The 12,958-nt window shown below is 43.5% G+C and overlaps 1 protein-coding gene across 2 annotated transcripts in view; it reads right to left on the bottom strand.

Annotated features, from left to right (window-relative positions):
• The window catches only part of cert1b (ceramide transporter 1b), a 35,685-nt gene extending 26,082 nt beyond the window's left edge, over nucleotides 1-9,603 (bottom strand). Inside the window, exons 1-2 of one of the 2 annotated variants that reach the window (XM_058414829.1) lie at nucleotides 9,195-9,603; nucleotides 6,805-6,939 (exon numbers count right to left, since the gene is read on the bottom strand). In XM_058414829.1, the coding sequence (XP_058270812.1) occupies nucleotides 6,805-6,939; nucleotides 9,195-9,335 (276 nt within the window). In that variant the 5' untranslated portion in view covers nucleotides 9,336-9,603. The remainder of the gene's footprint in view (nucleotides 1-6,804; nucleotides 6,940-9,194) is intronic. The other variant, XM_058414830.1, reaches the window with a different exon arrangement.
• Nucleotides 9,604-12,958: the final 3,355 nt, after the last annotated feature.

Genomic DNA, 12,958 nt, shown 5'->3' on the forward strand with positions numbered 1-12,958 from the left:
AACTAAGACACAAAAGCCATGCCTCCTTCACTAAGACTAATGCACAGAAGCCACAACTCCTTCACATAAACTGTAGCACAGAAGCCACACCTCCTTCACTAAGACTAATGCACAGAAGCCACGCCTCCTTCACTTAAACTATAGCACAGAAGCCACACCTCCTTCACTAAGACTAATGCACAGAAGCCACGCCTCCTTCACTTAAACTATAGCACAGAAGCCACACCTCCTTCACTAAGACTAACGCACATAAGCCATGTCTCCTTCACTGAGACACAGAATCCAAGCCTACTTCACAAAGACTAATGCACAGAAGCCACGCCTACTTCACCGAGACTAATGACCGAAGCCACGCCTTCATCACCAAGACTAATGCACAGAAGCCACGCCTCCTCCACTAAGACTAATGCACAGAAGCCACACCACCTTCACCAAGAAAGACGCACAGAAGCCACGCTTCCTTTACCAAAAGATTGCTGTAACTGTGTCCGCTCACGTTATTGCGTTTGAGGGCGTGGCTTCTTCAGCCGAAATCACTGAGGAGCTGCTGAAGAGCTGTTAGAAGTTTTCCAGCAGTTCTTCGATAATGATGCACTGCTCCTTTAACAGCACTCGAGTGACAAGGAAGTGAAGCGCCGGATCAGCATGAACGAGCTCAGAACGACTTCCAGCTCCCGAGACTGAACTGAGGCTCTGCAGTGTTTGAGCGCTGAAGCATTACCTCCACACACACACACGCCCACGGAGCACAGAAATGCAAACACACACCACACATACCTACCTACACAGCAGGGATTCCTGGAGGGGGAAGGGGGGTTGGTACGTTGTATTGTGATTCATTTCACTTCCCATCAACTCAGAGAAGTGTGTGTGTGTGTGTGTGTGTGTGCGTAAGCCGATACGCCACGTTTAAGATTAAGACTCTCCTTTCATGTTCCCGTGTTTCTTCCTCCTGCAACTATCGCTTCATCTAACCTCTTTGTAACCTTCCATCTTTTTCCCCATCCCGTCACAGATATCTTTCCCTCCTCTCTACCTTTCCCTCCCTCGCTTTTTTCTCAAAAAAAAACACAAAAACACACACCCCTCCTGTCCAAACATGTGATAAGCAGCACTTTAAACAGCTGCTGGAGTGTGTTTGTGTCGACGTGCCCAACCCCTGAGCAACCTCGACCTACCGCGTATACTGTGGCACAGAGACATCGGTGTCTCGGAGACTCGTCCGAAAAAAGGGGCGTGTTTAAGAAGAAAAAAATAAATGACAGGAAAAGGGATCGAGTCCTCCGCAGCTTCAACACCTGAAGCAGGTTTGTTCTGTTCAAGAAAAGTATGCAAGAAACTAAAGACCTTCTCACCTCTCTCCAGCGTTTTATTTTTTTAAATCCTTTTCACGCGAGTCCGATTCTTGGCGTACGCCGCGACATTGTTGAGATGAAAGCGACGCAAGCGGGCGTGCGATTAGGAAAGCTTTTGTTTCTCACAGCGAGAGCAGAACCTGACACATGGGGCTCCGCCCGTGTCCAGAACCACGGTTTGAATGCACTATTGTTTTAATTTAAGTGTCCTGAAGATGGAGTGAAAAAGGGGCGGAGACTCACAATCGTTGCTAGGAGACGCTAGGTTCAAGTGACACATCGGGGTGTGTGTGTGTGGGTAGCGTGTAGACACCGCTAAGGTTCTCACTGGTAACTGTGCACTGGCCTGGCTTTCGGCGTTGTTGAGGCACGTCAATGTCGTACGTCCATTTCCGAGCGCTAAATGAGAACTAGCGACAAGAAGGAACTGAAGTCGCGATTTTGATCAGGATCACTAATAAATATAATAAACTGGTTCTGAATAATGTAAATACATGCCTAATTTTAAATTCTATGGTATACGCGAACAGTGTTAGCGAAGTCTAGTGTACTCTGACAGATTTTATTTCCCGGATTTCTGGCAGGAAAATCGAATCGCAATTCAAAACCGCTAGAAGTGGGCGGGGCTTCTCGGGGATGAGTTAACATTGTAGTGCTCAAGAGCTAATTTGCATAAAACTGCACTAGAATCGCTCGATACCTCAGCAGCCAGCGAGCGACCGAGCGACTGCAGTTTAAGCGTCAAGCAGAAGGTCACTTCTGGTCATAACCTGTGTACAAACACGACTCTGATGCAGTGTATCAACGTACTTTGGCTTCGCCGACCTTTGAACTTTTTTTTCTTTTTCTTTTGCCAACTAAACTAAACTACGCATGCGCGGTAGGGTTTTATCTCTTTGGATCTTGCAAGGACACGAAAACGTTCCTGTAAAAGCTTAACACCTCCGGAGCTGACAGGACGTTATTTGTTATCTGTAACGGGGTAGAAACCAGCGCCAGAACAAACGTTTATAATGAACATGTTTGTGTAAACTTTCGCAATAACTTCTAGGTCTCAGGACAGGCAGATTTCCTGTCAGAACAAGCAACAATCTGCTTGAACATAGCAAACGAGTATGTTCAAGATCTAAGACATGAAAATAAACGTTAGCGTTAGTTCTAACTGACAGAAAATACTTACGGTTACGTTTGGCCTACGTTTTAAACCTTTGCAATTTACGATGTTCTTTAGCCGAATACGCGCGAGATTTAGCTGAGACACAGAAGCGGTTTACGCTAGGTGGATTCATTAGCGAGAAATCCAGAGCAAAAGGCTTAGAGAAAATTTTTTAAAAATTGCTAGTTAAACAGATTGGATTTTGACACGAGGACAGATCGAGCTAAAGCTACAATCCTCATTCCAGATTACGTTAGCTACCTCGTTGTATCCAATAACATGCGACTCCATTTGAGACGCCCTGGAGCTCTGTGGAAGAAACGTATAATTTCTCCATCGATGGATAATAACATAACGACTCCGAAATTAATGTTATTGCTGCAGATGATCAGGACATGGCTTCTCGCTGAACCGTCGGAGCTTCTGCAGCTGAACCCTGTGCTTTCCCAGCAGGCCTCCCTGTCCGTGAAGCCGGTCATCACGCTGACACCAAATGCAATCACGTCCCATTCGATTCCTCCGGCGCATCGGAGGGTAATGATGATCAGCGTCGGCTTTTCCGCCGCCGGCCTGCTAGAGCTCATTAAAGAGAGAGGCAGACAGTCTGGAAGGTTCTGCAGAGCCTCGTCTATACAAGAGCCTCGTCTCTGCCTCGTCTATACAAGAGCCTCGTCTCTGCCTCGCTATCGATGTGCATTACCCCGGCCTAGTACAGCGCTCTGAAATCACACGCTAAAAACCGCTACAGGAAGCTGCTTTTACATTTACGTCCATTAACCAACACACACACACACACAGCCGGGACGCTCCCTACTGAGCGATTGATACGGTTATTTTTTGCTAATCGGATGTGTCAGCCTTTAGGTTCGCTCGCTAAAACAAAGTTGGTACAGAGATGCTAGCTTGATTGAAGCTTAAAAAGAATCCTGACACATACGATTTCCTGCAAGGCCACGCCCACAAAATATAGGCTAGGCTACAAACGAAAGCCAGTCTTATAGGTTACATACATAACGTTATGGCATACGTTATGACCACATAAACATTAAACATTGTTTAATGATGTTAAATGTCATGAAATGTTAAATTACCAGAATTTCCCTTCACCAGGATTGATTGTTTTCCCTGTAACAGCATGAGACGTGGAGCAGCTACGGGTTTAAAGCCACACTTTCTAGTATATACGATGTGATAGACTTCATAGCTGTCTGAGAAACTGATACAGCCTGAATAGGGCTAAATACACACATATACCAACAGTCACATCTGGGGCATGAATCGTGTATATATGTATGAAGAATTTCTCCACTTGACGAGCCTCATGTACCTGCTCATGCCAAGAAAGAGCCAGGTTCAGTCACGTCAAGTACAGAGCAAACGTTTCTCCTCCTCTCCCAGCTCCCTGACTCGCCTGTAAACATTTTCATCCTCTCCAAAATGCAAAACGTCACCTCCGAAACCGGGGCAGAGAATCAAAAGACTGAGAAAAGCAGCAGCGCAGCAGCAGAGCAGCAGCGGCCAGACGCTATCATGTGCTCAATGATTTATTTTTTTTGGACAATGAGAAAGTAAACAGACTAACAGAGCTTCCAAATATGGCTCATTGTGTCAGCAGGCGTCAGTCAGACCTGGAATTAGCGACTCTCCAGAGCCTCATCTGGATGTAAACAGCAGGAGGAGCGTAAACTCTACCACACCTCAGCGGAAAATCTGTAACTTTGCAGGGATTAGCAATAAGAGCACTAAGATTATGAACGGAGCTCGGGGACGCTAATCTGATCGACTCGTCACGATGGTCATGAGAGCTAGCAGAGGACTGAAATATAATATAATAAATAATTTATTACAAATTATTCTTGAAGATCCTGGAACGGTGGACAGTTCCGAAGACGATCTTTTTACGTTCTATGACGTTAACCCATCCCCAGGAAGCCCCGCCCACTTTTCAATGTTTTTCAATGGTCTGGAGTCGATTTTCCCGCCAGAAACCTGCACCTTCTCTTTCAGATAGCAGTTTATTATACCAAAATAATAAATTTAAATAGAATTAAAAATAAAATCTGTCCGCACACCCTCGACTTACACCTTTACCCTGCTAACATTATTTGCGTATATCAGATTATTTATTGATATCAGGAATATATTTACATCATTCACCATCACTTTATGATATTAATTAGCAACGATTATCAAAATTCAGAATAAAAGATGACATTCATTGATTTAGTGAACATTTTACAGGTCATTTTAACAGTAAAGGTCATTACAAAGTGAGTTCTCACTCCTGTGCTGGTTCTGTGTGTATTAGGAGGAGATTTACGCTAAACACCAGACGATTAGAGGAAGGAAAAAAAGCTAGCGTTTGTATTTTTGAAAATATTTCATACACCCTTCCTTTCTGTGCGTAACTTCTGGTGGATACACACACACCCTTTGGTTTCTTTATTCGTCACACGAAACGACCATAATCGGACCAAAATGCGTCTTTCTTATGTTTCAGACGCATGAGTTTAGGCCACGCTTTGGTGGAGATGGAATCGCTGCTGTGGTTTACGATTCGTGGTTTAATCATTAAAGCAGCGGGGCGAAAGGCTGCAGGCCGTAACCTTTACCTCGATCTGTTCCCATGACAACTAAACCTTTGCTCCTTCTTTTATTTTTTCATCTCGTTCCCCTCCTTCTCATTCCTGCCTGCTTTCTCTTCAGACCTGGCACGAGAAAGTGTTAGCAAAGTGTGGCCTGCTTAACCCGAATCACCTGACTCGCTAATCTTCCCCGTAACGTTTCTATCCCACGTGGACGGACGCGCGAGCCACCTCCATCGATATTTGTCCGTGGCGATAAGTCGTCGCGTGCCGGGTAGAGGTGATAATGACACTGCTGCAGGTTACGAGGGTTCCTCGCTCACCAGGTGTGTGTGTGTGTGTGTGTCTGTAAGTGCAAATGGGAGGAAATAGGCCACAGTCTGTCTCTGTCTGGCAGGCTGCCCGTAGCTGATGACAGCATCCCTGTCCCTGCAGCGTTTAAGGAGGACTTCATCCTGGCCGGATTAAACCTCATCTTACGCTGAAGGTGGTTGTGTAATCCAGGGGTTTCACACATTAATCACAAGAACCTGAGTAAAGCATCAGCCCACAGCGGCAGAATCGACGATTATATATAAAGATATGCAAAATAATAGCTGTGGGACGGCAGACAGGACAGCGAGAGAGCGTGCCATGAATATTCTTTAACAGAGCCAAAATGTGTTGCTCAGCCTTCTAAACTTCTGTAGAGGATCCTGTTATGGCGTGTTGTAATAATTGTAATAATAATAATAATAATAATAATAAGGAGAAGAATTCAAGTCTTCCAGAATTTCATAGTCCTGGTCTGATGAGTGAAGGAACGACACACTAAAAGATATATATCAATCAGTTATCTGTATCTCACACTCACTCACACGGGTCATGTCTAAAGCCCTATTCAGACAGGATTAGTTTTTATCTGTGAAGGAAGGAGAAGATCATTTCCAACTGAAGTAATTCTGCGACTCTGGATCTGTCCAAAAAAGGCTGGAAGTCTTTTTCCTTCTAGGAAATGAGCAGCAGAAACAAAACCACCAAAATGGAAGTGGTGATCAAATCTTCTTCTTCTTTCGGCTTTTCCCTTCAGGGGTGGCCACAGTGAATCATCTCTCTCCACCTGTCCCTATCTTCTGCATCCTCAACACTAGCTTCATATCTGAATTTATTCCATCCATATACCTCCTCTTTGGCCTTCCTCTTTGCCTCCTGCCTTGCAGCTCCATGTCCAACATTCTCCTACCAATATACTCACTCTCCCTCCTCTGTCCAAACCATCTTAATCTGGCCTCCCTAACTTCATCCCCCAAACATCCAACATGAGTTGTCCCTCTGATGTACTCATTCATAATCCTGTCCAACCGTGTCACTCCCGAAGAGAACCTCAACATCTTCAGCTCTGCTACCTCCAGCGGCCTCCAGTGATCAAATGTAAATCTGAAATCCTGTCAGAAATGCTTTGGGTTTAGTATAAAGACGGCTCAGGAGGTGGTCCTCCTTTTCCTTTGGGCCGAGAATCCAAATAAAACACACGGTGTGTCAGAGAAGCGGCGTTTTGGGTGGGTTCTCTGGTTGAAGCTAGGATATTTTCGTAGCAGTCGCCATAGAAACAGCCTAATGAAGTTTTTTTTTTTATTCTGAGAAAAGTTACAACCAAAAACAAAAAGCAACCAAATGTTAAGCCAGGACACGCAAATGACCAGTCGGACTGCCGCGTCCGGGTTCTTACCGTGATCACGGCCTTGCTGAGGCAGAGCGAGCCCCTGCAGCCGTACTCCCTCTCGTCCTGGGACTTGTAATAACTCAGAGTGTTGTTCTTCAGCACGACCCAGCGATCCTGCCAGCCGTGGATGTAGTTGGTCCACTGCGGGTGGAAGAAAAGAGGACGTGAGAACAGCATCAGATTTGTTTATGACCCGATATAATGTACAGACACTACGCTACGTTCTCATCAGATCAGCCAAGAGGGCACAAGGTCACAGCTGTACACTCTGGGAGTCAAGGGAGTTTCCTTCTCTCACCGAAATTGCTCAGCTTGGATCGTTTTTAGAAGATCCAAATTTATAGATTTTACTGTTTATTTACTTCGTTATTTTTAGCACGACCACTCTAAAGAGTAATGCATTCGGAATGTAATGGAAAAGCGACGCATCTGCGAATCCATTAGATCAGAGCCATGGAAAAGAGTCAAGCTTCTCATAAAAGGTCTGGTCTTAAATGGATTCGTTCATTGTTGACTTTTAATTCTTACTTCAGATCACATTAATCTCACTACATTCTCCTCAGGAATGAGACAAAAACACTTATTTGTTCCCGAACTCAAATGCACACAAATACACTATCGTAAAATAGTGTGTGTGTGTGTGTATACATATACATACATACATACATACATACATACATATATATATATATATATATATACACACACACACACATTCATTTTCTATAGCCGCTTTATTCCTAATTAGGGTCATGGGGATCTGCTGCAGCCTATCCCAGCACACATTGGGCAAAAGGCAGGGGGACACCCTAGACAGGTCACCAATCCATCACAGGGCCACCCATACACACACTCACACCTATGGCCAATGTAGAATTACCAAACAACCTAACGTTTTTTTTGGACTGTGGAAGGAAACCGGAGTACCCGGAGTAAACCAGCGCAGGCACGGGGAGAACATGCAAACTCCACACAGAACCCGGGATTCAAACCCAGGACCTTCTTGCTGTGAGGCTAACCACTAAGCCACCGTGCTGCCCAGTATATATATATATATATATATTAATAAACAGTTTATACTAGATAATAGTGTACATTATATACTCTTGGTCATGTCACGTGTTGGAGAGAACGTAAATGTGTGAGAAACGTAGGATCGGCTTTAATATTATTGTTTTTGTTATTATTATCATAAAGCTGTACATCAGGACACTGACGTATCTCTTGCTAGAATACTATTCGCCATTCTCTGCTCTTAATTATTGAATATTCTAGAAGTTAGATGCCCCCAGCATGATGCTACACAACAGCGCTGTTAAATACTCGACTCTGATTGGTCAGATTTTCCATAACAATGTAAAGCCGTTTTTCGGTCAGAAGACTTTTATTTAAAATCAAAGGAAGGAGTCTCCAGTGTCAGGGATTTGTGAAATAATAATAACTTTCTGCCTCAGTAAAAGTTTCTGGATTCGTTTTCTTAACTTCAGGACAGAGGAAGACAAACACACGGGTTGATGAGGCTGATATAAACAAATTTTTATTAAAATATTAAAACCAGAAAAAATTAAACTTATTTTTTCGTGATAATACTGAGGATACACGGGGCATTTGTTTAATCTATTTGGATAAAACAAAAAATATATATATTTCAAGTTCAACGTTAATGAAACAAACACAATGACGCAATTAACATGCGCCGGTTAAAACCGTTAATGACGTCTCTGACATCATTTCTTATAACATAACAGGTTAGCGTTTAGCCGCGGTGGCCTCTAGTAACCCCGCCGTGACGAAACGTACGTTTAATCCAAACGAACAAGGTGTCATACCAAATTTTGCCCCACGACTTTTTTTTCTGTGGCGCACGAATGACGTGCGACAAAACCCGATCGGAAATCGATAGTACGTGGATAATTATGCCTTATAATGAAGCGTTCGTCAATATTAAAACCTGAATTAAGCGAATATCAGGCTAGTAACGCTGACGTTAAACGAGTACGTTTTGTTCACAATGCTATCACGAGTTTAATTCCAGCTCCGTTTAGCATGTTTAGCTAGTCATGTTGTCAAAAAAGAGAACGGTTAAATTACGGACGGTGTATGATTGTGTTTAGGCAGCCTCCCAAACGCACGCTCGGTCACTAAGTAGGGCGCCTATGTAGCACGCGAGTTCTGGTTTAGTGACAGCTAGTTAAACAAGCTGTAAACAATTACCAGGTATGTCAGTTAAACAGCGCTTAAACTTTGAGACCGCGAGCGTGTGAAGCGCTAATTGAGACTATTTTCTGACATACTGTTTAGTACACTTATTGTGAGGTTTGAGACGCAGCCTTGGTTGTAAACACACGATTTTTTTTTCCTTTCCAGATTTTTCCGACCCCCTTGATATTTTTTACCTTGCTGAGCACGCCGCTGAATTCAGCCACCCCGCCGCCGTGAGGTCCGGGATCCGTCTCCAGATCCTCCTCAGAGCCGGACGAGTTCCAGCTCTGGTTGTCCGACATCTGCTTGCCGTTGGAAAGCGGACTGGAGCTCATTCGGACAGCGGAGGAGAGGCGAGATCAGCCGAGAAGAGCCGAAAGAGGTTCGGTGGCGCGCGTGCGATTGTGAGCCGTGTGTGCTCCGGTGTACCGCCTTCGCATCTAAAAATCCACCTGGAGACCGAACGTATTGATTTCATGAGACTGTAGCTAGCTGCCTGGCTAGCTTTTGCGAGTGCTGAAATCAACGAGCTGTCGCTTCTATGCAGCTCATTTACCACCCAGCTAAAAAGGAGGAAGCTTTTAGGGGAGAGCCCCACTCGAAACCCCGCCCACTTCTCCTTTTATAAACACGTCAACACCTCTTTCTCCTCCTCCCGTCCCCTCCTCTCGTCTCGTCTCGTCTCGTGCGAGGTGGCTGTTAACCTTTCTTTTTAGAAAATATTCGCCAAAAAGACGTCGATTAACACCAAGCTCCCTTTACACCGTCTTATGTATTGTGTGTGTAAACGTCCACGACTGACCAGGTGGTGGGAAAAAAACGCACACAAATAGCGAACTAGAACGTTTCCGAATCCGTGTGCAAATGATGTTTTGAAAGAGCTAAACAGACACCGCCATATTGGATGTGACGTAGATCAGATTAGAGGGGGCGCGTGCCTCAGCAGCAGGTTAATGACTGACCGACTGACAGACCATAGGAACATGGTTGTACTTCTTCTCTGAGGGAAAAACAACGGATTGCTAATCCATTGTGTAGAAACATAAATAAACCATCAAAACATCAGAGTCAGAGCCTAGCTTTAAGGCTGGTACATACTCTATGTTGGCAAAAGTTTTGGGACGCCTGCCTTTACATGAATGTAATATGGAGTTGGCCCACTCTTTGCAGCTATAACAGCTTCAGCTCTTCTGGGAAGGTTTAGGAGTGTGGTTATGGGATTTTTGACCATTCGTCGACAAGTGCATTTGTGAGGTCAGGCACTGATGTTGGACGAGAAGGTCTCCACTCTAATTCATCCCAAATGTGTTCTATGGGGTTGAGGTCAGGACTCTGTCAAGTTCCTCCGCACCAAACTCTCTTATCCATGACCTTGCTTGTGCAGTCATGTTGGAACAGGAAGGGATCATCCCCAAACTGTTCCCACAAAGCATGAAATTGTCCAAAATGTCTTGGTATGAAGCTGAAGCATTAAGAGTTCCTTTTTACTGGAACTAATGGACAGAGCCCAACCCCTGAAAAACAACACCTGAATTCAATAATTTGGAGGGCTGTCCCAAAACTTTTGGCAAAACTGTGTATGTCTATGTATACAGAAAGTTCAAAGAAAGCATAACAATTCCAGTGATACTTTTTTTTTAAAATAAATCTTTGGACCTCTAATTAAAATCATTTCTTCTGACTCGATTGCCTTCGTTAAACACGTTGTCATGACTAATCCCTGAATAATTTAGTCCATGTACCGTAGTTACTACATCACTGTAACACAACAAAAGGCTGTCATGCAGTGAATTCAATAGGACTTTATCTTAGTTGTAAGGTTATATCTTGAAGTCTTAAAGTCAACAATTAAATCAAACCCCAAGAAAGAACTTCTGCTCTCCACGAGCGTGTCTTGAGGCCACATTCAGACTGAAGGTAAACAAAGAAATACGATCTGCCGTAACTTCCTGGTGGTCTAGTGACTGAAGTTTATGCAGTTCTATCTTGAAAAAAATCTTAAAAGTAAAATCAAAAGCTCTGCTTTTGGAAAATTCGAATCTGCTGTGCAAGTTTGTGGTTCTGTAGAGCCTGCCTCTCTTAACATCACAAAACCACGACGCTTTTTTTTTTAGATGCTATCAAACACCATGACAAAAGTGGGTTAGTGTGAAAAGCAGCCTGAAAACTCTTTCCGTGCCCGTGTCATCATGTACACCAGAGACCAGTGGTGGAAAAATGCTGGAGAGTGGATGAATGAACAAACAATAACAGGATAAACATGGCGCTGGATGGTTGGTAAAGATGGACAGTAATTCGATTAATAAATGAGTGCATGATCACAGAGAGAGCAAATGATTAAGGATGGATGGATGGATAGATAGATAGATAGATAGATAGATAGATAGATAGATAGATAGATAGATAGATAGATAGATGTTAGATGAACAGAGGATGGATGGAAGAGTGAAGGGATGGATGACCAAATGAATGGATGGTTTGACCTAAGGCTGGATGGATGGGTAAGTGGATGAATAAATGAGAGAAAATATAAAGAATGGGTGAAGAGATGGATAGGCAGAGGGACAGATGGATAAATACGTGGATGGTTTAATGCTTTATTGATGGATGGATGGATGGATAGATAGATGAGTAGTGAAACAAATGCATAGAAAGGTAGTATGTGTATGGTTGCATAATACATGGATAAATGGATGGATGGGTGGAGAGATAGATGGGAAGAGTAGTATGTGTAGTGTTTGATAAAAGAATATACATGTGGATGGATGGGTGATGGAGGAAAAAGGAAATGCATCACTGGGAAGAATGGGAGAATGGATGGATAGATACATAGATGAATAAACAAGGGAGTAATTGGTCGGATGGATGGAAACGTAGTATGTGTATGGTTGAATGAATAAATAAGTATAAATGAATAGAGGAATGAATCAAACAGTGGATGGATAGTTGGACAAATGGATGGATGGATGGATGGATATAATGAATGAATACCTAAGTGGATGGATGGATTTATGGATTGATCAGCAAATAATATAAGTTTTATAAACATATATAAATTGTTCACTAGTTCACTATAAATGAGCTCAAACTCCAGCCTATCACGTGAAGACCGTTAACATTTGTCAATGTCACAAATAAAGCTTTAGGACAGTGACAGACTCAGTGATGACACAAATATTCCACAAAGCTTTTACATACACCTCAAACGTTCAATTTTGCCCATGAAATACAGTAAAAGGCTATTTTTTTCCCTCCCCAAACCCAGACACCACCTAATGCTCAGCCAGTGCACTATGGAGCTTATGGAGCTAAGCAGTGTTTTGAAAACCAGCTTCTGTTGTCACACACACATGACCATCGTCAAGTTCAGACTCAGGAAGACCTCATTTGTGGCATTTCATTTAGCGTGTCAGAGGCTCGAATTAGTCAGGAGCATAGCAACCGTCCTGACAACACACAGCAGGATTACACACACACACACACACACACACACACACACACACTAGCGTGAGTCAACTCTTGAGCGTTACTCAAGAATTTTGGCTCGACCGCATTTGCAGTTTAAGAAACCATGCAGGGTAAATCCTACACACGCCGCTTGTTGTAGATGTGTTTCTATAACGCCGAGAGATTCTTTCAGTGCTTTCAGATCTCTGTAAGTTTCTTTTCCCTGCACCCTGCCCCTCTCTCTCTCTCTCTCTCTCTTTCATTTTCTCTCTCTATCTCTCTCTTTCAACCACATGTGAATGTCTTCTGACTCAATTCACACTTGTAGACCTAATCATGCAGCTAATTCTGAAGCACACATAACTAGAAACAGGGCGTAACTAAGAGTTTACGGTGTAGCTTAAACTTTAATAATGTAGCACAAGACACAGTTTAAACCAGAGTCATCACACTTAGTACAGTAGCCGTGGTTTAGCGATCAACAACCTCTGCTTTCTTTCATTAGCATTTC

Source organism: Hemibagrus wyckioides, linkage group LG18 (genome assembly GCF_019097595.1).
Source record: "Hemibagrus wyckioides isolate EC202008001 linkage group LG18, SWU_Hwy_1.0, whole genome shotgun sequence".
NCBI classification, from domain to species: Eukaryota; Metazoa; Chordata; class Actinopteri; order Siluriformes; family Bagridae; genus Hemibagrus; species Hemibagrus wyckioides.